General features: G+C 32.9%; 1 protein-coding gene across 16 annotated transcripts in view; it reads right to left on the bottom strand.

The window, feature by feature from the left end:
* MYCBP2 (MYC binding protein 2) overlaps window positions 1–27,832 on the bottom strand; it is a 241,384-nt gene that overhangs the window by 72,952 nt on the left and 140,600 nt on the right. For 15 of the 16 annotated variants that reach the window (XM_073212475.1, XM_073212476.1, XM_073212480.1 and 12 more), the window contains 13 exons: window positions 26,952–27,170; window positions 22,340–22,565; window positions 21,189–21,307; window positions 20,492–20,579; window positions 18,198–18,247; window positions 16,066–16,238; window positions 14,712–14,856; window positions 10,814–11,029; window positions 8,802–8,857; window positions 7,332–7,447; window positions 5,223–5,320; window positions 4,397–4,513; window positions 3,551–3,691 (listed from right to left, as the gene is read on the bottom strand). In XM_073212475.1, the coding sequence (XP_073068576.1) occupies window positions 3,551–3,691; window positions 4,397–4,513; window positions 5,223–5,320; window positions 7,332–7,447; window positions 8,802–8,857; window positions 10,814–11,029; window positions 14,712–14,856; window positions 16,066–16,238; window positions 18,198–18,247; window positions 20,492–20,579; window positions 21,189–21,307; window positions 22,340–22,565; window positions 26,952–27,170 (1,764 nt within the window). The remainder of the gene's footprint in view (window positions 1–3,550; window positions 3,692–4,396; window positions 4,514–5,222; window positions 5,321–7,331; window positions 7,448–8,801; window positions 8,858–10,813; window positions 11,030–14,711; window positions 14,857–16,065; window positions 16,239–18,197; window positions 18,248–20,491; window positions 20,580–21,188; window positions 21,308–22,339; window positions 22,566–26,951; window positions 27,171–27,832) is intronic. The other variant, XM_073212482.1, reaches the window with a different exon arrangement.

The following is a 27,832-nucleotide window of genomic DNA, read 5'->3' as shown; positions in this document are numbered from 1 at the left end:
AGAGCACCTCAAGAAAATTAAACATAGCATATATACAAATAATTAGTGATGCTTTAATTGCTTCACTCTCATTCTGTTTAAGAAACTTAAACACCTAGCTGAAGTATGAAATGATGCTTTTAATAACCACTGAAGGACAGCATATTTACTGATGGTATATTAAGTAAATAGTATTTACTAAGATTAAAAAACAGGTTATACATATACATACACACAAATCTTTTAACAAAAGAAAAATAAGAAATTTGGAGTGTGAAAGCTGTGAGAACTAAACATCATCAGGTTTTCCAAAACAATGAAATTGTATATAAAATGCAAGAAACATTTGCAAATTTTACCAATTACCCTGGATAATGCTATAAAAGAGATTACTGAAATATTTTTTGATACCCCTTCACCTTTCCTGCAAAGCTTCAAGGCCCCAAATTCAGAAAAATCAACCTACTTTCTGTATGTAAACACAGAATCTGTATGTGTTTTGTATAAATGTGTGGAGATGTTCAGAGAGCCAGGTTGCTTCTGCAAGAATTCAGATGATATGGGAATTATAAAGATAGCTCAGAACACTTCTAATGAGGTATCATCTACTTTCCTTGAAGGAAACTTTCTCTACCACTCAACATCTTTCACATGCTGGAAGACCTCATTTTTTGACAAAGTATCCAAAGAACTGGGCAAAAGGTTTCAAGTCACTGACACCTCCTATCCTAGAAGTAAACATGTTTGCAGAAAATTTAAGCTCTATTCTAGGTAGTCAATTGTCTCCCACGTCATGTGCATAGTCTCTTTTTTTACTTATGTTTTCCCTGATATTTGAAACATTCTGCTGGCCTAAATTTTGGAGTTCATAAATCTATAGAATCTTCATTTAAAATCAACATATATTATGGTATTCATCCTCATTCAACCATTTAAGGTTCTGAGTATTCATATTTATTTAATTTGGGAGTTCTATCTAAAGTAATATGATTTTTATAGCTCTACTTATTTTATCCTTTCATAATGATATTTATCTTGCTCTTTCCACTAGATTAAGGGTTACTAAACATAAAAGCAGGGACTTTGGAAATACATCAGCTGGGATTCTAGAACCAGCTCCACTACCTTCTACTTGTGATTTTGGGAGAGTAGCTATCTTCTGTCATTGGAAAAATTTTAAGTGGCATGATCGTAACAAATGCCAAGAACTAAAATTTAGTATTCAGCAAATGTTGAAAGCCCACTGTGAGCAAAATGTAGTATTTAACATTTTGGAAAAACCAAATATAAGTAAGAAGGGATCCTTAAGGAGTCCTTACTGTTAAGGAGCTTAACAACAGAAATAAAAGGCACAGAAATACAAATGGGCTGAAGGCAAGAAAACAAACTGAACATCACGGGTAGTAGGAGAAAGCAGTAAACCTTTTCTACTTTTACAGATGAAGTGCTCCCTGAAAAGGGAGAGGAAAACGTAACCTCCCAGTACTTTGCTCCCCCCCTCCACTCCTTTGCTTCACCATATCAACTATTTATCAGTTCCCCAAAACAGCTCCTCCCTAACTTTGAATATGTGATTCCCTGCCTAGAAACTCTTCCACTCTTGCCTGGCAACTTTTCTTCAAGACCTTCTCAAATGTCACCTCCTACGTGAAGCCGTTCTATAACTTATCACAATTGTAACTTACCTATTCGAATATGGTACATTTGTCACATTATACAGTGAGAGCCCCAAGAGGAGAAACTGTACTCTACCTATTAATTTTTCATCCCTTCCTCCTGCCTCTCCACCTAATACCTACTTTCGTACATAGTAAGGATATTTGGTATTTGGCACAAAATAAAGACTCAATAACTATTTGTTGAATGAACAATTAATGACTCAATAACTACAGCATTGTGGGAAGTACAGAGAGAAAAACATCAGCAGAAATGTTTGAGTCTGCTTACAAGGAAAATATTAGAAAAACTAAAAAAAAATGGAAGTGAAAACAATGTAATAAATTAACAACATAAACAAAGACTCTAAAGTGTAAAACAAAGCAGTGTGTTCTGAAAAGGGAAAGAAGTTCTTAGACCATGAGCACCTCACAAAAAAGGATGTGCATTCATCATATTTATCTGTATTCTTCTCACTGATTTAAAAATATTTTTAAAAAGTCATAATATGAATGTCTAATGCTATTTAATCTCTAAACGAGAGCATTATTAAAATGCTAAAACAGGCTTAGAGTCACATTTGAACTAAGTTAGAATGCTATTATTTCTTAGTAATGATGTTTAAATGGACTATTGCTAGGCAAGCTGAAATTTAACGAAGTACATATCTACCATATCTACAATGAAAATAAGGGGTCTACAATATGAGTTAATAAACAAAACAGTGCAACAAAAATCACTTTAAGCTTATTCTAAAAAATTATTTATGGTAAATTTTTATTTTATTTTTTTTACAAAGCTCATCAAATATTTAGTCAGTGCTCAAATATCCATTCCCCGTCCCCACTTTCCCCAACAGTTTTTTCAAGTCAGGATCCAAATAAGGTAGTACACATTGATGTGAATGCAAAACTGTTTTTAAATTGAAAAGGTTGAAGAAATAAATGTAAAGTTTGCTGAAGCAGCTTTTTGGTAGTTTTGCATGTTTTTAATTTAGAGGCATCTGTCTTGGATTATTTCTAATTTTATTTCAAATATCCCAGCTTTCATTTTTTTTTATAGAGTGGTGTGTTAGAATTATCAGCCATAATTACATTTGATTACATAATTACATAAACGGACTGATGTTAAAAGGAGAGTAGGCAGAAAGTACTTTTCTGGGAGTAATGTACTAAGAGATGAAAGGAAGATGTAGCAAGATTCATTTATTTAGCTATTTATTAGCAGTGTCCCAAGGAGTACACCATATGGTGATAAAAAGGAAGAAAATTCACACTTTTCTGTTATAAAAAGAGCTGTGGGTTATGATCCTGTTTGTTGACAAAGCAATAACATGAACACTGGCTGGAAGTATTCTACTGCAACTGCCAAAGAGGTTCAGTGAATTTCCCTGACACTAGGATTTAGCTTCAACTAGAACATGCTATATATAGCATCTTAAGTCTAAAAATCCATCTTAATGTAATAGTATTATAAGCCAAGAAAGAAAAGACTCAAACTTAAGATGAAACACAGAGCACAAATTACAAAATACCAACACAAAAAAAACAAATGTTATGTATGTTTTGCAATGTACAATATTTAATTCATAATCTTAGTTTGGAATTCATTCAGTCTGTGTGAATAAAAAAGGAAAAAAAGAAAGTGTCCATCCTTAATCCCTACCACTCTGAAAGGAGTTCAGTGGGCCTAGTTTTAATTTACTTTCCTGCCTGTGATGGATCATAGTATTAAAGTCCTTAGCCTTGCCAAAGTCCACCTTCATACACAGAAACTCTTAAGAATTCAAGTACCTACAAAGAAAACATTATTTAGTTGTGGTTTACCTCAGAACTGAAAAGCCTTAATTAAAGAAAGCCCTGTAAATGAGGAAAGACCATACCTATAATGCTTTTTAAAACCACCTTTTACTTACATCAACAGGGACCAGAAGACTCTTGCCAAGATGTTGATTAAAAGAGAGGCACCAGGCTTCAGTGTAACCATTCATGTTGGGAACATACTTCTTTATTGTCTCATCATTCAGTCTCAACCACACACCATCATCATTGTGGATCTATGGGAAATCAGCAACAAAAACAAGCCATGCCCACCTGTAACTCCTAAGAGGCTGCAAGGGCTGAAAGTCTACAGAGCACAAAAAAATGGTGGACATGGAGATTAACCATCTAGGTTTTTGCAGAAGGTAAATACAGTATGAGAGAACCTTTAAGGAAAAAAGCATCAAGGAATGCCAAGCAATACTGTAGTTCACATGGTGAGATTGTAAAAGCAACATCACTTAGTAAAACCACACAGAAATCACACTTTAGATAAACAGTTTAAACATACAATCAGATGTTTCCCCAAAGAACATAAGTCTTCCTTTCCTTCAATTTAGATTTTAATAATCAGAAGTTCCTTGGTTGTATTACTAGAAAAATGTATTGTCCAAAGTAAAGCAATACCATAACGACATAAAAACAAGCAACATTTTAAAAAAATTCAGAGAAACTACCCATTTTCAGTGAGCACTGTAGAGATTCTGACTACTATGTTAACTGAATTCCTTTCATGTTAAAAATAAAATTTTAGTTACTTTACTGATTAAGAAAAATAAATCCTTGAAACTCAATGAACAACTGCTGCAAAAACAATTTTCTAAACATTATACGAAATGCTTAAAAACATATTCTAACAGAAAACTTAGTCTTATTAATGTGCAAACAATGCAAAAACTTTCTGTACAAAATTTATTACTAAGTGTTTCTTTACAAATTACCTCATCAATAAAAGTGATAGTTCCATTGACTTTCACTATGCCTATCTGCTCACTCTGAAGGGAAGGGTGGCTACGGATACGGAGCCCTGCACTGTCCTTGGCCACAAATTTTCGAACCTGAGAAAGGCAAAGATAGACAGTTGACACAGGGAAAATCACGAAACAAGAGATCCTACATGTAGTAAGAGATAAAATTAAACAGGCCTGAAAGTATTATAATTCTGAAAAAGTTTCCAAAATTATTTGCAGCTAGCTTCCATGTGCACATAACAGTGGTTTATTTTTAACAATAGAACTTCCATAAATATTAAAGTGTACATTATTGGAAAAAATTAAAAAACTATTAATAGATATTTATAATTTCCTTTCTAAATTTTGAAGATTATATGATAAAAGAGAAAAGAGAACTACTGTTTTCCTTTTAGAAAGGTATGACAAATTCTGTTATTAATTTTTCCTTTTCAATAAGTGTATCACTAAAATTCCTATACTTACTTATTAGCTTTTAACAGCACAGGATACTTACCTTGTAAACTTTATACAGTTAATTTCAGTGGGCTTTTTATTAATTGCAAACTCACAACAATAGAAAGTACACAAGCTATAATTACTACAGCATTATACAAAGAGGCCAAAGAGTACAGGTTCTACCATTCAGAAATGATTAGAATTACCATGAACTTTTTCACATTTATTTAGGGATATTTAGAATTCAAATACTGAAATCAAGTAATATATTAGACATTTGAGGGCCAGCTAAAAGCATCAATGAAAAAAATGAATAAATCTCTAACCTACTCAGGTTCTGATTTCATTCTACACTAACCTTATTTGGTTGAGGTTCGGTCTTTGGTTTGACCAGCTGGGTTCCTGGTGGTATCATCCCTTTTGGTGGGTCTTTTACTTTTACTTCTAGGCCAGCATCTGTTAAGAAAAGGAATGTAATGCTAACATTTGATAATACAAGGAAGGGAGAATCCTTAAGCTTAAACATTTATACATTCACAGGCTATTTAAGTAATTAAAACAACTATCTGAATACTATCCTTTTAAGGTGGTTGATATTTAATAGCTAAAAAACAGAAATAGTTTAAAAAATGGCTTTGAGATTCGAAATGGGTGTCTCAAAGGTTCCAGGAAAAGAAGAGGGTCTCCTATTCTTTATCTGGAACATATGAAATGATGCTGAAAAAAACAAAAATAATAAAAAGAGAAACTTTTGTGTGATTAAATGTTATGTCACAACATCAGTTCAGAGCACCACTCATCATCTATAACAGTCATCTTTACGATTAACAGGCAGCATGGCACAGGAGTTAAAAGCTGGGTCCTCACACTAGACCATCTTGGTTGTTCCCACATCTGCCAATAATTATTTGACTTTCTGTGCCTCAATTTTTTCATCTATACATTGGGAGCAAGAGTAGCATCTACCTCACTGAGCTGTTTTGAGATCTGAAACATTTAAGGCAGGCATGAAACAGTGCTGGACATACAATAAATGCTCAATAAATGTCAGCTATTATTTTAATGAATTACTATCTGTCTTAGCTTATGGTCAGGGAGGTGACGGGCTCCTGACAGTCTGGTCCCTTGGAATAAAGCTGAGTTAGGAAGGTAGAGATGAAAATTAATAATTGTAAGTGAATAGGAATATTTTTCTTTAGTTTTCTTCCAAAAAATAAATATAAATGGATTTTTCTACTCTATTTTGTATCAGTTTCCTTCACCCTACTATTAGTGAAGATGAAGTCATTCCTGACTACCTTCACTTTTGAATTCTTGTGATTTGTGTCCCTTGCATAGTGCTACTTAAATTCCACTTCATTTTATTTTGTTTGTGGGTTTTACATTGCAATTACCAGTACACTGTTAATACCTGACAAGAACTACCTTACCTAGAACAACATTTTGCTTTGAGCGAACAAAGTCTGCTGAACTCAAAAGGCTTTACAGATATGTTGAAATAAAGAACAGTGCAGCAAAGGCTGGGGACAAAGGTTTCTAGAATGTTATAGATCAATTTGATATATCTGATTCTATATTCTGTACAGTTACATCAATGTACAGTACCGCTTTACCTTCATTGTAAAAACAAACTACTTAAACCAGAGTTTCTCAAAGAGAATTATTTTGGTAGCATGTTAAACAGTATTATTTTTATTTCTACCCTGTCTCCCTCTTCTTCACATGCAAAGGTCTCATTATAAGAATTAAACAAAGTTAGAAGATTTTCAATTTCAGGACTTCTTAGAATACCTAATATGTTGATGTGGCTTGTATAAAAGTCTAAGATGAGACTACTGTATACTAGTTTTTCTATATCTACCTGATCATAGAAACCCATTTTCTTGAGAAGCATCAGGAAAGGTAGTGTTACAAGGAACTCATACTGATAAACACTAATTAGAGCTTTCTTGTTCTACTGTTGTCCCATTACACAGATAGTTTAAAAATAAAGAAAAGAAAAAGATTAGCGCCCAAGGAAAAGCAATATACTTTTCAAAGTTAGTGGTGGATAAAGAAAATACATTTATTCCACAAGTACTTATTGAGCAGCCATTATGTGCCAGGCACTGAACTAGACTGGGAGATACAAAGATGTGTGCTGCTCACAGCCCGGAAAGGAAGACAGATATACCATGAGGGGGAGATGAGGTGTGCACACTGTTATATAGCAACAAGCAGAAGGTCATACCAGACCAGTCACCTTAGGGAATGGAGGGAAGTAGTCATGCAGGTTATAAGGACACCAAAAGCTATTTAAAAAATTTAAGACCTTATAAATGCACTAAGTATGCATTATAAAGGAAGCAAATCCCCAAATAAGTTATGAAACCTGTCCACATCTATGATAAAAGTTAAAGAACAAATTAGAACAGAAAGATGATTTTGATTTTAGTTCTTTGCACTAAACCATAACTTAAAAATATACCTATTTCAATGCCATCAATGGTAACATGAATAGTGTATAAACCAACAGCCCCTGGAGTCCAGTTTGCACAGTAAGTGCCATCATTGTTGACACGGATCAGCATATTCTCACTGGGTCTGAAAAGAAATAAGATGTATATTGGGAAACTTACTTTTGATTAAATTGGCTTAGAAGAAAATTCAAACCCTTTATTCTAGCCTACTGTTCCCTATATAATATGGCCATTATCTAGTGCTCTGATTTAACCTTTGAGCATTTCCCTGTTGCTTACTATTTTTCCAGCCCCACTATCATTCTGCTTCTCAAATACATCATGCTCATCTACCCAAAATTTCTCTGCCTAAAATGCCCTCAGGTCTTTACATAGTCAAATACCACCCAGCTGTTCTTTTGAATAATACCTCCTTAAATAGGCTCTCCTGTTATCCAGCATTGTGGTGGTCTGTCCCATCCCCATCACTCTTTCAATAACCTTTTTTATTCTTATTTTATCTATAAATAGCTTATTCCTCCATAGGTATGTAAATGCTATAAGAACCAGATCCTTGTCTATCGTGTTTATAAAAGTATCCCAGAGCCTGTCCCAGTGCCTTCTGCAGAGCAGATGCTTAGTAGTATTTGCTGAATCAATAAATGCATTTACTTGGATGAGAGATTATTTTAATTGGGTTGAAAATGTCCAATGCATATGAGAACCTATTTATTGGCAAATTGCCAATTTGTTCCTATTTAATATGGCATAAATCTATATAGTTCACATTTATTTTATAAAAATGATATGCTTCTGCTATATGGACATTTTGAAACTAAAATTAAGCCAGAGATAAAATGCTACTACCCTATCCCTAGACAAAGATACATTCTCAAAACTTGGCTACTTTGACAAAAACCTTTGAGGACTATGTTTCATGTATGTGTCAAAGTCATCAAGTCACCTTAACCTGTCAATTTCTACTAATGTATGTGATATGTTATACAATGAACATGTAAATAATTATGTTTGTTCAGATTCACTTTAGAGCTTTCTCTAAATGTTTTGGAGTTAGTATCTCTAAAGCATAATCCATCTAAAAATTTCTTCCAAGCATCTATTTTAAAATATTTCTCTCAAGAAGCAAATGAAATAGTAAGCCTAAAAATTTGCTTAAATCTGGAGTTAACAAAATTACAGAGAAAAAGGGAAAAGCAGGAAAAACAAAATAACCAATCTTAAGTCAATTTATATATTTTTAGATACTGGTTATTCTTCTAGTACCTTTTATTATGTAAAATATTGGCATATTACAATTGAATAATAATACATTCTACCTGCAAATCTACACATTATAAAAGCTGTGGAAAATCTTTACTGGAAAGTTTAAATGCTAAAGTATTCATTTATGGAAAATAAAGTTGGAATACAGGGTGATTTCAATTGCAAGCAGTTGACAACACGTTTGGTTACGCTTTGAGAAAATAGATAATCCTTACCTCTTAGGAGTTGGTGATGCAAAACGCAGTTCTTCAAATGAGTAATTTTCATAAACCTTGAAGAGACCAGTAAGAATTAAAAAATTATTAGAAACTTTTAATTAGCTCAGTGATAGAAAATCCAATGAATAGTGCTGAGACAACTGGTTATCCTTACAGGAGAAAAAGAAAAAACTCAATTACCTATATTATATCATTTATAAAAATAACTTCAAACCATAAAACTCTTAGAAGAAAACACAGGCAAAAATCTCTTGAATATAAACATGAGCAACTTTTTCCTGAACGCATCTCCTCGGGCAAGGGAAACAAAATAAAAAATGAACAAATGAACAAATGGGACTACATCATGCTAAAAAGCTTCTGTACAGCAAAGGACATCATCAGCAGAACAAAAAGGCATCCCATAGTGTGGGAGAATATATTTGTAGAGGACATATCCAACAAGGGGTTAACATCCAAAATACATAAAGAACTCACATGCCTCAACACCCAAAAAGCAAATAACCCTATTAAAAAATGGGCAGATATAAGCAGACACTTCTCCAAAGAAGAAATTCAGAAGGCCAACAGGCTCCACATCACTAATTATGAGGGAAATACAAATTAAAACAATAACGAGGTATCACCTCACACCAGTTAGGATGGACAACATCTAAAAGACTAGAAACAACAAATGCTAGTGAGGATGTGCAGAAATGGGGACCCTCCTACACTGCTGGTGGGAATGTAAACTAGTTCAACTATTGTGAAAAACAATACGGAGGTTCCTCAAAAAACTAAAAATAGAAATACCATTTGACCCGAGAATTCCACTCTTAGGAATTTACCCAAAGAAAACAACTTCTCAGATTCAAAAAGACATATGTGCCCCTATGTTTATCACAGCACTATTTATAATAGCCAAGATATGGAAGCAACCTAAGTGTCCATCAGCAGATGAATGAATAAAGAAGATGTGGTACATATACACAATGGAATACTATTCAGCCATAAGAAAAAAACAGATCCTACCATTTGCAACAACATGGATAGAGCTAGAAGGTATTATGCTCAGTGAAATAAGTCAGGCAGAGAAAGACAAATACCAAATGATTTCCCTCATTTGTGGAGTATAACAACGAAGCAAAACTGAAGGAACAAAATAGCAGCAGACTCAAAGACTCCAAGAAGGGACTAGTGGTTACCAAGGGGGAGGGGTGGGAGACGGTGGGGGAGGGTGGGTGAGAAGGGAAGGAGAAGGGAATTCTGGGGTATCATGATAGGTGCACATGGTGTGTGGGGGGTTCCAGGGAAAACAGTGTACTCAGAGAAGACAAATAGGAACTCTGTGCCATCTTACACCACTGATGGACAGTGACTGCAGTGGGGTGTGGGGGGGATTCAATAATAAGGGTGAATGTAGTAACCACATTGTTTCTCTTGTGAAACCTTCATAAGAGTGTATATCAATGAAACCTTAATATAAAAATAGAAAGGAAAAAAAAATAACTTCAGTGTGTAAGACCCAAATGTAACAAACAAAACATTGAGAAATTTAGAAGAAAAAAAGAGTATCTTTGAAGACATTAAAATTTTAAAGTTCTTCAAAGCAAAGATACTATAAAAGATATTGTAAAGAAGGAAGAAAGGCAAGTCTTCAAATGGGAGAAGGGAATTTATAATTCACATAACCAAAATGGGATATTAACCTATAATGTATAAAGAACAAATTAGAACAAAAGAAACAACACAAAAGAAAAATGAGTAAAGACAAGTCACTCAAGGAGAAATCTTAAAGACCAACAAACATTTGAAAAAGCTATTCAGTATTATTGGTAGATAACAGATATAGACATCTGCTAAAAACAAATGAAAATCCTCTTTGGAGGAAAATAACATCCTAAAAAATAAGCTGTAAGTCTTTTATCTATCAACAGCTCTCTAGGCCTGTAATTTTGTGTCTGAATCACTGAAATGTTTGTTCAGTGAATAAACGGTGAAAAATAGGATTTTTCTGATAAGTAAATTACCTTCATCATTGTTATGGCAATATATCGAGCCTCCTTCACTATCATTGGTTCATATGAAACATCCAGCTTTGGTGATGCCAGCCCGCCAAAAGTCATGTCGGTATTAGAAGACGTAGCTGCTACCGCAGGACTGCCAGGAATCCTTTGAGGCTTCTTTACTTGCTCTTGTTGTAAAGATGTTTTTTTCTGAGAAACAGGAACTGCTTTCACTTCCACCTATCCACGATATTATAAAAACCAATATTATAATTATGTAATTGTGACATATCAAAAGGAGCAATTTATAATTATGGACTCACAATTTGATAAAGTTATGCTATTACTGGTCGAAGTTGGGCATTCCCTTCAAAGGTTTACTTAACAGTGGCAGAATGACCCCAGATGGTTCCACAATATACATCCTGAACATGGTATAGAAGACTTGCATTTTGGAATAAATGATCATAGATATAGAACATCAAATTTTAAAAAATGTCACTACTGACAAAGTACAAGAAATGGTAGTAGAATGCACACTGAATTCTTTCAGGGACTAACACTAAATTATTTTATCAGGTCATTCAAGGATAATTACAAAATATTCTACATATTTTAAAGCATTAATCTCAATTTTAGCTGTACAGTTCTGAAGAAAATGTACTCCACACTGATAAATCCTAAAAATTAACACAGACTAAAACAAATCTTATACCTAAAGCCTAAAGATGTTACTTGCAGAAAGAGTACATTAGCTAGGTCTGTCACCAATGTAAGCTATTCTATCTAAGCAATCTAATTAAACTCTCCATCTCAGTTTCTCCAACAATAAAATGGGGATAGCTTTCATCTACTTTACTGTGGAGGTGCATTTGTAGGGTATGTTAAAACATTTAAAGTACCAACTATCTCACAAACAATACTCACAAATACGTTCCAGGAATTGTAACAAAACATTTTATCGCTGTTTGTCGTTGGTTTACACAATGGCAAAAAGCACCTAATCCCCAGGCAACCACAAAGTTATAAACAACTGAAATACCACTATAGCTGTTTATCAGGCACTGTCCTCTGAGGTTCAAAGTTTCTTCTGTTCCTTTCAGACACTACTTTTGTAGTTGACAAGAACAGCTAACTGAACAATAGCATCTTCACAGATACTGGAAGGTCACCATAAATGAAAGTGACAGTATTACTTACGTAATTGAGGGACACCCCAGAATTGTGGAATGTCTTTAATTTTTACTGTTCTTACTAACACCATTCTAGATAGCAATTTGAGACTCTCACCATCCACATAAAACTAAGGACAGCTAGCAAATATGTTCCATTAAATAATCACAATGCTTATTTTACATGGGGTTATAAGAGATCAGTATTCAGAATGACATAATTCTCTGGAAATATTAATAACGCATCTTTTATTTAAAATAAAGAACAAAAATTCAGCTCATATATACTGCCACCATTAAAAGCTTTAAGTTTTAAATGTAATAAAAAGAAACAAAGTAGATGCCTTCAAATCTTACGAGATTTGATTTTAAATTATAGGTACTATTTTTACACATACTTTTTTGATTTACTCCTTCTTGATACATCTATATTTACCTTAAGTAAATTAAAATCAGAAGTACATTTGCCTTGGTACTGTGAACACTGAATTAAATCACTGGGCAATTTTATACTCTGAGTATTGAGATATTATATAGCATGAAAACTATTCTGCTTTCTTTTATGAATGTGCATCCTAAAAAAATTTGTTATCTTTTATATCCTATGTGAATTTCTCTTTTCACTAAATAAGATTTCCTTGAAATAATCATTTTATAAGTAATAAAATACAAAATGATGCACTTGACTTATAAAGCATTTTTGGATCTCACTGAAATATTAGCTGCAAACCTTTTATGTTTCACATAATTGGCTATTACTACATAAAGATACTACAACAATGGTTGATAAATCTAAAATACCCCTAAAACTTCATATGCCATGTGTCAGGCTGAAAATAGATTAAATTAATTTTGTTCAGCTAATATGATATTAATAAATTAAACATCAGTAGACTTGCAAATCACTTTTCCTAAATAGTGTTTACAGGAGTTTCCTACATATGGCTTTTAAATAAGAGATAACTCTGATATGGATTTTGAGCACACTGAGTAAGCGGTTTAGGGCAAAGGAGGAAAAAATACAAGAATCAAAACATACAGGAGAAAAAGAGGAAGTAAAGATGGATAGACCATGTAGTTAAAAAAGAATACAAAGAGGAGAATAAAAGATAAAGCACAAAGTCTGACTTTGAAATGTAAGATATAAACCACCCAGATATAAAATATATTAAGAGACAACAAAATATGCAAAGGAGGAAACATAAGAAAATACAACTACAGAAATACTATAAGCTTAATGGTATGAACATAAAATGAAATGGAATGTTATACTGACCTGGAAAATGGTTATTACAATTTAGTCACATGAATAAGGAACTTACTGTGGGCTCAAAGGCTAGATTTAACAACTTACTACATACACCCAAATGAGAAACTCATCAATGAAAACGTAAGCCCCTCAACATATTAATGACTACTGAACTGTGAGTAGAATTCTGTCCTCGGGTGTAGTTACTTTTCTTATTACTATCAAGATCACTTTATTCAACATTTTTCCTTATATTTTGTGATGCTTTCTGCATTCCACAGAGTAATTCACAGTGGGCATGAAATCACTTTGATGGGGTATGATCTTTGATCTTCCTTAAAAAGGTAAGAAAATATCAGAGTACAGGAATACTGTATAAATATGTATTACATGTTGTATGTAATTATAGTATATACTATTCCATTCTATATATGTGTATTTGGGGCATGATGCAAATCCTTATTGTGGGTCACGGCCCAAACTTTGAAAGCCACAGGTAAAGTCTGATTTTTACAGAGTATCAGTGTCAAATACTTTCCATACAGTTTTATTTACTGGTCTTAAGACATGAGAACTATTAAGTCTCTTGTCTTTTTTTTTTTCACTATGAGTCAGGTAAGAGGTTCCATTGGCATTATGTTTCTTCATGGTATAAATCAAAGAATGTACCAAGTAGTTGAAATACTTCTACTAAAAGTAATATTAAGGTAAAAATAGCTGTTCTGTTCTAACAAAAAAGCATTTTGTGGCTTAATCAACTCTTAAGTTCCAAACAATCAAATCACCTTATAATAAAACTTTGCTGGGGCAGGGAATCTGGGGATTGCCTACATAAATTTTTGGTCAATATTGATTTTTTCAGAAATATAAAACAAGTTTTTTAATGAAATACTTATATTAATGGATTATACCACAGGAGCCTTAATTTTATGCATTACAATAGGTTCTAAAATGTCATTATTAATGCCCCAGGGAAGAGGTATTCAAATAACCAGATTCATTAATATAGCACACATCTACCTCTATTCCTCATTTTTTATAATCTGAATCCATGTTATTTCTGATTTATTTAATAAGTTTCAGTATTATATCTTAAGTGCTGTTTCAATAGTACCAAATGCAGAATATATTTGAGCCTTTTAAAAATATATGTAAAATTTAAAAATGTGCTATTTCATTGGCTTATTCAATCAATTATGCATTGAGGGCTTTCCCTCTCTGTGCTTAGTTAGCACTCTTTATATGGACATTTTTTTATCTTTCCTCTGAATTTCTATAGCACCTAGCAATATGTAAAAAACAAACAAAAAGATATGTAACTGGATAGTGAACTAGATACTAATATAAACAAGTTACTTAAAATAATTTTTTGGCTTTCTCCATTGCATATATGTAAGGAGGGTGCTGCAAATGGACTCTTAAGCACTTGCTGTGCCAAAAACTGCATTAGTTACAATAGCCTGCACAAAGATGTCTACTAACTTAATTCTGATATAATTACCTTCATATTGGGAACATGTACCACATCCCCATATTGGTCTTTTGTTTGAACAGTTATGGTGGTAGGCCAACCACAACGAATGTCATCCTTATTCAGGATCAAAGATGTTTTCTGAGGATCAGCATAGGAATCTGGCTGGAGCCACCTAGCAGTAAGGAAAAAAAACAAGCAAACAAGAAATCAAACATTCATCAACATCTTCAATGACTAACATGAAATTAAGCCAAATGAATAAAACTTTTATCAACAAAATGTTAAGACAATATCTTCATATCCATGTCAGTGATAATCACCACAAGTATCTCCCTTGGAAACTGTTAATGACAAATTCATTAAAAAATATGCAAAGCACATGAGATTTCTGATGTTTACAAATAAAATAGAAATCATTTAAAACCAGGAAATTTGAAATTTTAACCATGGCTGATTTAAAATAACCAAGAAATGAATTTAGGTTGTAAGTGAGAGGCCTGCCTTTACCTGCCAGCCTGAAACCTGGGGAAGAACAGCTTCTCTGTAAAAGACAGGACAAAAAAGGCATTTTGCCTGCTCGAGAGCTGCTAGAATAAAGATGTACTCCCCTCTTCTCTTTGCACAATTCCTCAACTATCTTCCCTCATTACCTCCTTTCCATGTAAGCTTTGCCCATTTTCTGTACTTTGTGATATTCATTCCTGAATTCATTCCATGATCTACAATCAACTTTTCTGTGAAATAAGTAATAAGTAATTCTGTCATGCATTACATAAAAATGTCCACAAAGATGCAAAAAGGCTGACTTAAAAGATTTTTCTACTCTTCTCCAATCACCACTTTGGTTTTTAAAAACTAAAGAGTAATCTCTGTAATTTTAAAATTAAAACCAGAAAGAAGCTAGATTTCTATATTTACTAGTAAAATCACACAGGGCAGTATGTTTTCTCTTTTCATCTTAAAAAAAAAATCAACATAGTAAATGAAACTCTACAACCTCAAATGATTTGGTTGAAATTCTAAATTGATTTGTACAGATTATAGATTTGAAACAAAAACTCACATTATTATAATAAAATATAGTGATAAATTTAGGAATTTAATCTAGATACTAAATATTACTGTCAAATACAAGGGCTTCTCAATTATACCATATGTTCCATACATTTTTTAATAAAAATTTAAAACAACAACTGTCATATATTTAAAAAATATCTTGAAATATTACTACCACTTATATTTCAACAAGTTCAAAACACTTAAACCAGATTACTTTAAGCAGAATTTTAACAACCTTATGACTTCCTTTTAATTTATCTTTAGAAATGAAGACTTAGGCAAGCCCAGAAGAAAGTAACTGTAGTATTTAAAAGTTTATTACCTTGCAAGCCTCCCACCACTTGATCCTGGAACACAAGCAATAAAATCATCCAGAAAGGACTGTTCATTGCTTTGGATTTGAAGTGGTAAGTTTCCTTCAAGTGCCTCTAATATAGTTGGTGAATGAGAAAGAGCTAAACCCTTTCCAAGAATACCAGAATGGGTTTTGCACACCTGTTGGGTAAAAAAGAATATTTATGTATTTTTAAATACACAACTTTAATTACATGAATTTTTTAAACTTGCACACAATTTAAGATATGCTACTTCTGGTGAAACACTTTTCTTCCATGACCCAATGTTCCTTTAGCCTATAAAGTAGAAACTTCCAGGAAGGAAAAATATGGGATATTACTTTCAGTCTTTCTTTCAAAAAACAAGTGACTTAATTAGAGATCTGTAAGCTAGCTGAAATGCTACATTCTAACCACTGCACGTGTTTCATCCCCATTTGTCAGGGCCAGGACTCCCTTCCCTAGGCAGCTGCGGAGGTCTCCCTCTTTTTGTGTCCCTATTATCAGCAGCTATTATGGACCTATTATGATAGGTTGTGTCTGTTCTCTTTAGTGGGAGGGGCTGGGGGGAGAACCAAGGTCTTAACTTGGGCAAAAAGTGAATGGAAGCCTGACTATGGCTACACATAAACTACATTAGCATGTCTAAGCCTTATTAAAGTTAAGAAAAAAGAGCAAGATAATACTGAAATTTTAGTTTTCAACTATCTGACCATCAAGCTTTATGTTTAGGGAAAGATCTGCTTTAAATGTTGAAACTCTAGGAATTTTTAAATGACTACATAATAAACTGCAGAACAAAATAGTTCTCAGAGAAAATGACTATCCTTCCAGTTCCACCAAATTTTACAACAGTAACTTTTGCATTCTATAAGCTACACAATTTCAAAAATGATATTTAGAATCCAACAGAGCTGAGTTCAAATTCTAGCGGTGGACAAATTATTGATGTGCAGTCTCGAGCTAACATGTTACAAACCATTCCTGAATCTGTAAAACGTATAACTGGTGATCAAAAGTTCTCTCTCCTGTAGTTATTATAAATTTTAAATTAAGTAATACATATAAATGCACACTACATTGTCTAACAAAGAGTAGGTGTTTAATATATGTTAAACCACCACATTGCCTACATTACACACCAAAAAAGGTGGGAAATTTGGGACACTAGTTTTTTTTTTTTAACAGCAGCACTACAAAGATCTCTATTATATATGGATTAAATGACATTTTATATATCACAAATTCCTGATTTTCTAGTTTAACTAGAATGTTGTCTGAAACATATTCTTCTTACAAAATGTTTGCTGAATTAACTTTTATTTTTGTATCATAAGGTACAAAGGTTTTTTTTTAAACAAAAACACAAGCTAGTGGATTTTTAAAACCACAAAGCTGTTTTTACATTTTGAGGATACCGTGAGTCCTCATGATTAGAGCACAGACTGCCAGAGGTCAAATTCTAGTTATCAGCTGTATGATTCTTATAAATGGACATAAGGGTCACAATTCATAGAGTTGTTGTGAGCATTAAACGAGGTAAAAATATGCTAAGTGTTTGGAACAGCACTTGATAAAGATTAAATAAATGTAATAAAAGACCTGGACACTAGCCTCTCTCTCTCAATTAGCTGAATTTTTAGGCCATATAACTTCTCTAAACTTCAGAAATTTAAGATATAAGACATAATACTGACCTCAAAGTATAACTGCAAAATTAGAGAGATGATATTAAAGATATGGTAAACCATAAAGTGTCCTACAGACATTATTCAAATTACTACTAATAATACCTCTCCCCCTCTTTTTCTAACTGGTAAATAAAAGTTCTTTCAAGATCCAGTTTAAATGTCCCAGCTCTGCAAAGCCTTGCCAGTACCTGTGGTACTTGGTAGCTCTTCTTTCTCTCGCAGGATTTATGTCTCCCTTCAGAGTTAACACCAGGCAGTACAGCCAGGGCTCACACAGGTCTCTCTCATCAAAGGCAGAAACTGAGTTACTTATCATTACAATTGCCAAAGAATGAGTTCCATGTTCAAGAAAAATAAGGTGACATGAATGAAAATACTGTTTTTAAATTAATGTACAAAGTTTATCCTTACAATGTTTGTGACAATACCTGTAATGCAGCCTCTTCAAGAATTTCAAGATCTTCCTCTAATTCATTACCTGTTGTGTAAATAAAAAGTTTTACTAATATGAATCAATGCTTAGTTTAACTTCCTAGTCCCTTGCATTCATTATACCTTTTCACAGTTCTAATATTCCCAACTGAAAGGAACTATAGTGTTCTGGATAAATCTCAGTGGTTTACATTTAAAAATGTATACTCAGTGTGAAAATATACTATAATTCTAAGACAATATTCAAAAAGCCTCTATTGAGTGATCTGTAAAAGATAAATATGTACTTCTGAATATAGTGTATTTACTTTTCTATCTGACCAACCCCCACAACAGAAAAAAAAAATTGAGGGAACTGATTATTCAGAATCTGAGCCTTTTTACTTTGTTTATCTTATAGAAGAACTATACCTTTAGTAAATAATAGTAACTTATATGAAAATGTAAGGTAGTTACTATATCCTCTAGCCTTTTTTCTCCTTTACTACTTAACTATAGAACACATTGTATTTATTGAATTTTCTTTAATAGTTTAATTAATTTACAAAATATTACTACTAAAGTAATGCATGTTCAAAGGGAAATATTCAAATTGTACAGAAGTATAGAATGAAAAATTCTGTCACTGTCCTCTCCCAAAGATAAACAGCATCAACAGTTTATATATATTCTAGAAACTTTGTGTGCAAATAGTTAAGTGTATGTATGTGGGTCTTATCATCAACACTCATGAGCATATACACACATACGCATATAAGATAATGTTTGCAAAAATGGGACCCTCCTCTGCAGCTTGCTTTTCTCAGTTTATGTAACTTGGGACTTTTTTTTTGGTCATGACACAGAAGTCTACTTTTTTGTTGTTGTTGTTTTTAAGTTACATATAATGCCCAGTATACAAATATACCATTACTTATTTAACCAGTTCCCAACTGACAGACATTTTGGTTGCTTCTAGGTTTTATTACAAGTACTATTATATTAATCTATCTAAAAACATGTATTTTTTGAGCATTTGTGCAAGTATTTGTAAAGAACTACTACATCACAAGGCATATGCAAGTAAAATCTGAAGTTATTGATAAGTTTCCTCCAAAGAAGTCATACCAATTTTCCTGATATGGATAGAATACAAGATGTCTCATTTCCTCATATACATATCAACATGAGGTAGGAGTAACATTAAACATAAAGGGGAAATGGAATGAGGTGGAAGAAAACAGTAGAAAGAGAAGGGTGGAAGAAAAGGATGAAGTGGGAAGAAGGGTTGTCTCAGAGGGAGGAGATATACAAGGACCTTGGGGTTGAAAATTGGGGAAATACAATAGTAATGCATTTTGTTCCCAAATACTATGAAAATAAAGTGTTAAGCCAAGTTCAATTGTCATAGAATTGGTAAATATTTTAAACTTTCGTCTTTATCATCTTGATTATAAATCAACTTACGTATCACACAAAGTTGTATCACATAAGAGACACTACTTCTGCCACCGCCTCATGCCCCTGTTGTGCTTCCCACATGAGCTCCCCTACGGGGCGGTCCCAAAGGCGACCTGGCTGGCTTCCAGTCCTGACTTTTCACTCTCACTCCACTCTACAAGGCCTTATGTTTCTCTCATTTTACTGACATATTTCTTACTAATATATAAATAACCAGTATGTGATCCCATCAATGACAGGCTTTGACTTCTCAGCTTCATTAGAAAAATGCCATGAATATCCATTTTCCTGGTTTCACTCCTACTTCAATGGCTGCTGCTTCACAGTCTTCTTTGCAGCCTCTTCCTCCTGTCTTAGCTCTGAAACACTAACAAGGGCTATCTTCTCTTTCTCATTTGCCTTCTCTTCCTAGCTCATCTTTCATATGGTCCATGTCTTTATAAATATGAACTATGTTCAAATAACATTTTTATTGACTTGTCCCCTGTGCTCCTGACAATGAGGGTCCAACTGTATACTTACTATGTCCATTAGGATGTTCAAGACATATCTCAAACTTTTGGTTTAATACTATATATTCAGTGCTTAATCTAGTGTTGGCACATAGCATGTGCATAAAGAGGGTATTTGTATGCATGTTTATGTGTGGGAAAAAATAAAGACTATATAGTACTCTTCAGTCTCCAGTTAAAAAACACAAAGTACAAGTATATAAGCAGTTATTGCTTATGAATGCATGTGACTACTGAATTCATTTTGCTAATCTGTTTTCAGAATGCTCTATAACAAACCTATTCTATTCTTAAATTTAAAAAGCATAAATAAACACCTAGTACTTGACCAGACTCACCAATAGGAAGTGCTAGATCCTTTTTCATCAAAGCTGCTGCACAAACCCCACCAAGATTGGCTAATTCTTTTTCCAGCTGAATGACTCCCTGGATAATCAGAAAAAAATCAGCTCCTTTAAAAGTGTTTGGAAGATAAAATGTTTAGACAATAATGTGGATTATTAACAAAATGTGACTCACATTTAAGTGTAACTTTTGAAACTAAAAAGAAGCATTTGTTACCTAATGGTTAAATTATGAGTGGAAGAGATTCAATATTATGTCTCATGCTGGCTTATAAGGTTTAGGCCTATAGATTCATTGGCCAAAGAATGTTCCATTCATTACATTTGAAGAACATGATCATTTTTCACCTTGATTTTGTTTTACTGTATGATTTGAAACATTTAGAAGAGATATTAAGTTAACCCCACTGTAAAATAGGATCTATTATTTACCCAGAAAGGTACAGACACAATTACACTAAGTATTTAAAAGCTGGGCCATGTTACAGAGACTCCATTCTTTTCATGTATTAAAAAGTAGGAAAAACAGAGCATTTCAAAAAATTAAACCAATAAATATTTTTAATTATACATCCTAGTTTAAAATAAATTTCAGGCTTCTCGAATATAGGCAACAAATACAATTTGCGTCAACAGTAGCTCTCAGAAACACAATCTTCCTTAACAGAATGAGAAGAAAATTCATTGTTACCTCATCAGGTCCAGGGCTAAACTCATATCCAATTGCAAAACACTTGAAACCATAGAAAGAAGCTTTGTCATCTTTCACATAATCTGATGCAGTCTCCAATGAAAAAAGGGCCTCATTTCCTAAGAAAAAGAGTTAACATTGAGAACAAAATTGGTAACAACCTTATTAAAATTTCCCTATCTTTTATTCCTCTCAAGATAGGTAGCAATAAAAATCAGACACTAAAAAAACCCAGTCTTATTTTTAGTTTCTATACCTACTTGAACAAAACTGTGCTAAAAACATTAGTAACAACAAAACCTTTTCAAGTGAACTGTTACTATTTTTCTTTATATCAAATTCTCCTTAATCAAATGTCCTACCTTTAAGTCATATGAGCAATCATTTTTCAATTATCTGTGAACTACTGAGGTGACCTAGGTTTGTCTTTTCTGTTTCAGAGTGAGAAATCCTCTACCCTAGCATTTGACTTCATCTGATCTCTTCACAAACAAACTAGGCAGGTCAGACTAGAACAAAGAAGTTTCTGAATTCACATTGGCTGTTAGTTCGAGGAACCACAGGGGCAGTTATGGTTAACTGGTTAAAAACACAATAGACTACACATTGTATTAAAACTTATTTACAACTTTCTTTTAAAGGAAAACACCAGTAACAGCAATAACAAAAATAGTCCATCAGCCCCCACACCAACCCGTCCCCCTGCTACAAACCCCATCAAGCCTTAAGGACTAGAAAATAATATGTGTAACACAACTCAGGTTAGGTGGTTCACCAATTTTCTTGAAGGAACAAGTCCTTAGTAAATTCTCAAAGTTTAGCATTTGCTGGCAAAACAAAAGATTTAATCTATGTTTTCAATAGTTAGGCCCCTACTACAGACAGCCACTCCTCAATACTAACTGTCTGCTTCAGTCAAGCTAGTCTTTTTTTTTTTTTTTACAAGATCCTCAAAATATTCTCTCTTCTAAAACTTGGTCAGGCTATTTTCCTTGCCCAGACAGTCTTCCTTACTCCTCAAATGCAATCCAGATACATAGTAGGTCTTGAAGAAATTTTTCTAAAAACTAAATAAACATCTTACAAATAAGAATAATCATCATAAATGCGTATGTTTTACTATGTAAAACAGAAAAGCAAAGAAAGCATACCCGGCAATACTAAAACCATAGTAGGCCACCCAGAGGATCCTGAAAATTTCTTTAATTCAATCCAGGAATTAAGATTTTCATGAACAGATGTCAATTTTGGTCCATATCCTGAATTCTGAACAGTTCTGACAGGAATCAACAAACGGAGGACATCTTCTGACTGTGCAGTACCACACTGAGGGTCAAACTCAATTGTCATCCACCGCACACACTCTGGGAATGTCACCTGAGGTCAATAAGCAAGAGGACACTCACATTTGTTAGGAAGAATTAGATTTTTGCTTTATTTTCATTTTAGAAACAGGAAATCATAATGTAAAGATGATGTTTTCAACATATTGTAAACTAAATTTTAAGGAATTAATAGAATAGTTTAAATATGATCAGAAATCAAGGTATTAATGTTCAGTATCAATTGTCCCTTCTCCCCACTTATAATAGCTTTGCTTTCTACCTAATATTTGGCTAACAGTACATTAATAATGTTTATAAGTACACACTGATTTCAGAAAAAAATATTACAAAGTTGATTAACTTCCATAAGCATCCAGCTATCAGATTTCCTAGTGGAACAGTTTATTTATTTAATAAATTCTTGCACATCAATCAGTATGCATTTAAGGACTGTAAGTAGATAAATCAAAATATAGTTTGATGGCTAAAATAAAAATACATTGATGGAAAATGAATAAACCATTAAAATGTAAGGTATTAGTCACTTTTAGGTTATCTATCATTCATAGTATCTGTTACAAATACTTTTCATTAGCAAAAAATGTTCAGCATTTCATATAAGAATAAATATAAATACACACACTTATATACTTGATAAAAGCCCAGATTTTTATATTTTCCTAACCTAAACGTTTACTGTCTATATGAGTTTATGAAGGCATATAATTCATTTATTTTTATGACCACTTTTAAGCTTCTGTCACATATTGGCAGAAAGAATTCTGTCATGGTAGTTAAGCAAGACCATGCCAAACAGTAAACTATGAATCATTTGCAGGACATATGATATGAGACTTTAGAAATTTCCTAAGTATGATATTAATCTAAAAAGATTACCTAGGACTAGGGAAAATATTTTTAGTACAGGATTTCTAAAGATCTCCATTTAAACGAAAAGTTCGAACTTGTTCACAGTAACATAAATATAAATTAAAACTAAACTGAGATAACACTTCTCCATGTCCCCTTATGCTCACAAAAATATGAAAACAAAGCAAAACAAACATATATACAAAGTTGTTCATTGCAAAAAATATTATATTGACAAATACTGGAAATATCCTAAACGCTCACACACATGAGATCAGCTAAAGCTATGATACATCTTCACACTAGAGTACAATGCAGTTGTAAGAAAGGATGAGGATGGTCTCTAAATGGGTATGGAGAGATTTCTATACCAATTGAAAAAGCAAAGTATAATATAGTATGTATAGTGTGCTCTGTTTTAAATAAAGAAGAAAACTAAGATTACTTCTCTCTTTCTCTGTCTTTTCAAAAAGGAGCATAGGAAGGATACACTAGGGTGGAGTAAGTGAGAAGCAGAGACAGGAAAGGGAAAGGACCTATAATTCTGAGCAATTAATTCTGTATAATTTTGATTCTGGAGCCATGTTAGTAATATTTTACATATTTAAAAAGTAAAATTAAGTCAAGTAGAATAGGGAAAAAAATCCATAAAAATTAAGTACAAATAAGTACAGATAAGCCTAACTTTGTAGCAAACTAGTCATATAGCAACTTACATACATACATAAAAAGAATTACTCCAAAATTTTGCAAGGAAATCGTTATTTTTACTTAGTAGTTTAATTATTCATAGTGTTATACATAACTGGAATGGGTACAAAGACCTCTACGATGTTGATTGGAACAGTAAAAGGACATAGAATCCAGTTTCAGTGGACTTTCACCGGCCAAATCAATTAAAATTTGAGCATCAAAATGAATGATGACAGCAAAGGATTATGACAATTAAATGAAAGAATCCTTAAGTCCATATTGATATAAACATGTAAAATAAATAAATGAATATATTTTTAAAAGTGGAAGGGATGGGAAAACTCTCCTTTACAATAGAATAACACTGGAAGGAATAACATAATTAGAAAGCCAACACTTTGCAACCATTACAGCAATAAGTGATTTGGGTAAGAATAATCGATGGATGTTAAAACTACTGAGTGAAAATGTGTTGAGAAATAATTGTTCTTTACACAGTCTTTAAACAGCTAGCCAAAGATATTTTCAAAGATAAAAAGATGCTTTTTTTTGGTGGAGAAATTTGCCTGCTATCACCTTACGCATGTGCCTAAATGCTTCTTGAGATGCACACAGGAGAATACAACATCCCTTACACAGTGGTGATGCTCAAAATGCATAACCTGAGTCTAATCATTAAAAAAAACCAATCAAATGCAAATAAAGGGATATTTTTTACAAAATCACTGATTGTATTCTTCAAAAATGCCAATATCACAAAGACAAGGAAAGACTGAGGACTCGTTCCTGATTAAAGAAGACAGTCAAGAACCCAGAACTAAATATGGGTGTGAGCTGGACTGCATTCCAGATCAGGGTTTAAAAAATGCCACTGTTGGGTCAACTGGAAAAATGTTTACTTTATAACAAAATATAAATCTACTGTTTACCACAATAATATTACTGTACAAATAATAATTTTTGTAAATTTGGTTAGTATATTGTGGTTGCACAAAAAACGTCATTGTTCTAGGAACAAGGTGAGGGATTATGATGTTTGCAACTTACTTTGAAATGATTCAACAATCATAAATACAGATAAATAAATACAAGAAATGTGGCAAAATGTTAACTGATGAAGCTACGTGAATGGTATACAAGAGGCATTACTCCAACTTACATTAAAACACAGTAATTGACCATAACCACCTATGTTAAAACTCAGTTCTCTATACATGCTAGAGTTGGGATATACCAGAAGACAAAACACACACACACACACACACACACACACACACACTTTCACACAAACACACAGTGAGCAAATAAATAGTTAAATTATTTTTTAACTCCAGTATCCTCATTGTCACTGAGAATAGGGATACTAAACATAAGGAAAAGGAGATTCAGGTGCAATATCCTGTGGTGCTTACTTTGAATTGGTATCTTTAATACATATTCATGAGGCATTTTGTCTTAGAAAAAACACTTATACACATAAATGTGTCTATACATAAATATAAATACACATACATTACGTTACATTATGTACAAATATATATATATGCATATATATAAAAATAATGTGTGCCTGTGTGTATAAAAGGTGTGTGTTTGTGTGTTAGGTGTATTTGCTAGTTCTGCGCACTATAAATATTTAGAAACAATGACCAACCAGGAAAAATGAGCATCCCTAATGTCAGATTTTGGCTTTTAAATACTTATCATGATTAAAAGGAACCAGGACACTTTGAAAAAAAGCTGGTTTCAGATCTGAGGCAGGAAAGTATAAGATAAGTCTGGAACATCTTATCATACAGACAGCAGGGATGCTGTGTATCACTATAATGGGTGAGTCTGAAGGACTCTGGAGGCAAGCTGAAAAGGCTCCTATCCAACAAAGATGTATGATCCAGTTTCTTAAAGTTCAAGGGAACATAAAAAAGAGATACAGAGGGTGACCTAAAGATTAAAGAGATTTTAGAGACCTATCAGTTACAATGCATGATCTTACTTGTATTCTCATTCCAGTAATTAAAAATGTGCATATTTGATAGCATGAAGTAATTATTAGTTTTAGTTTCTCATGTGTGATAATAATATGCTTTTTATGGGTCCCTATACTTTAGAAAAACATAATGAAATATCCATGAATGTGCTTTAAAACAATGTAGGAAAGGACAAAGCAGGTGAATAAATGAAGCAGGTTTGACCAAGAACTGGTAACTGTTGAATCTGGGATGATGGATAAATACAGTGACTATACTAGTTTGTCCTTCTACATATGTTCACCATATCATACAATAAAAAATCGAACATTTTATAAGCACATAAACTTATAAACTAATGGACAAATCCTTCTTCTGTTTCTTAATTTACATGACACAATTTAAAAAGCAAGGAATAAAGATTTTGATAACTCTAAATATACTGTTATTAACATTATACCTGTAAATGGTTTACATGTATTTTTCTTTTTTAACATTACATATAATAGACTACTTTAAATCCCACTTTAAGTATGTAAATTTTCAAAGCTCAGGTTGTGGTACAAATAATACCAATTTAAAAAATGGAATTTAAAAAATGTAATGCTTATATCCACTACTACTATGATATATAATAAGCAGTTTAGCATTATAAACTGCATTGCACTTGTATAAAGATGTGAGAACAATTCTTATAAACCCTGTAAAACTATACCCTTTCACTGTACAAATTCTGTCATAAACCTTTTTGTGTACCGGACAGAGTCTAAATATAGAGTGCTGATTCTCTGTATTTAAATACTATAAAAGAAGTTATACTTCTGAAGAGGCAAAGTATCCTTTGAGATATCACTATGGAACATCAAACCAAGTTTTAAACTGAAGCTCTCCCTAGGATTGCTGCCTACCTTGTAGTGCATCACACATGCGGGTTTGTAAGGGTGCTCACTCTCTATGACAGCATAGTGATTAGAAGTTGTACAAGCAGAGAGGCCTTGTTCGGGCTGGTTTCCCGTGGTGCTATCTGTTGACTGATTGGGATTGAATGCAGGGGGTGCATACTTCTGATTCAGAATGGCAACTGAGGGAAGCAACTGCTGAACAAGGCCAAAGACTTCTACAGCCACCTAAAACAAATGAACAAAAATGATTAAATGAGATAATAAATGTGAAACTTGCTTTAAAATTATTGATTACTATAACTGTTGGTTATTATTGTTATCAAGAATTTCCATCTAGAGTTTCTTCTAGCTTAGTTGTTGTTCAAAGAGAAATTTGTTCTATGGGGAAAAGAATTATCTTGGATGTAATATGAATATAATTATATTTTTAAACACTTCCGGCTTTTTTGTTATCTGCCATAGACTAGGTTTTAGTCAATACATGTCAAAGAATAAACAGTTTATAATTTTTGCCATGTCTTGAATATTTTTGTATTGGAAAACACTACTGTCCTTTTATACTGCTATTTTATTCAAAATGGAGACATGACATCAAAAAAAAAAATTCAGCTAACTTAGACTTTCCTTTCCTTACACATTATATTTCTAAAATATACTTCCCATTCCCCTAAATTCTTTAAATACAAAGCTAGTAGGTAAGCAGACTAATCCAGTAAACAGTACTAAGAACAGAGAAGTTTAACTAGTAACTTCTACCATTAACACGTCTTATCTCTACTCTTTACCTGTAACTCAGGTGCCTCAAAGATTAAAGTATTTTTAAAGGAAAGATACACAGTCTTAAAGAAATGATAGTAAAAAAAATTCAAAGTTATAGAATTAAATTA

The sequence above is a fragment of the Manis javanica genome, chromosome 9 (assembly GCF_040802235.1).
Source record: "Manis javanica isolate MJ-LG chromosome 9, MJ_LKY, whole genome shotgun sequence".
Lineage (NCBI taxonomy): Eukaryota > Metazoa > Chordata > Mammalia > Pholidota > Manidae > Manis > Manis javanica.
Note: the sequence above shows the minus strand (reverse complement) of the source record. Positions and strands in the feature narration are given on the sequence as shown.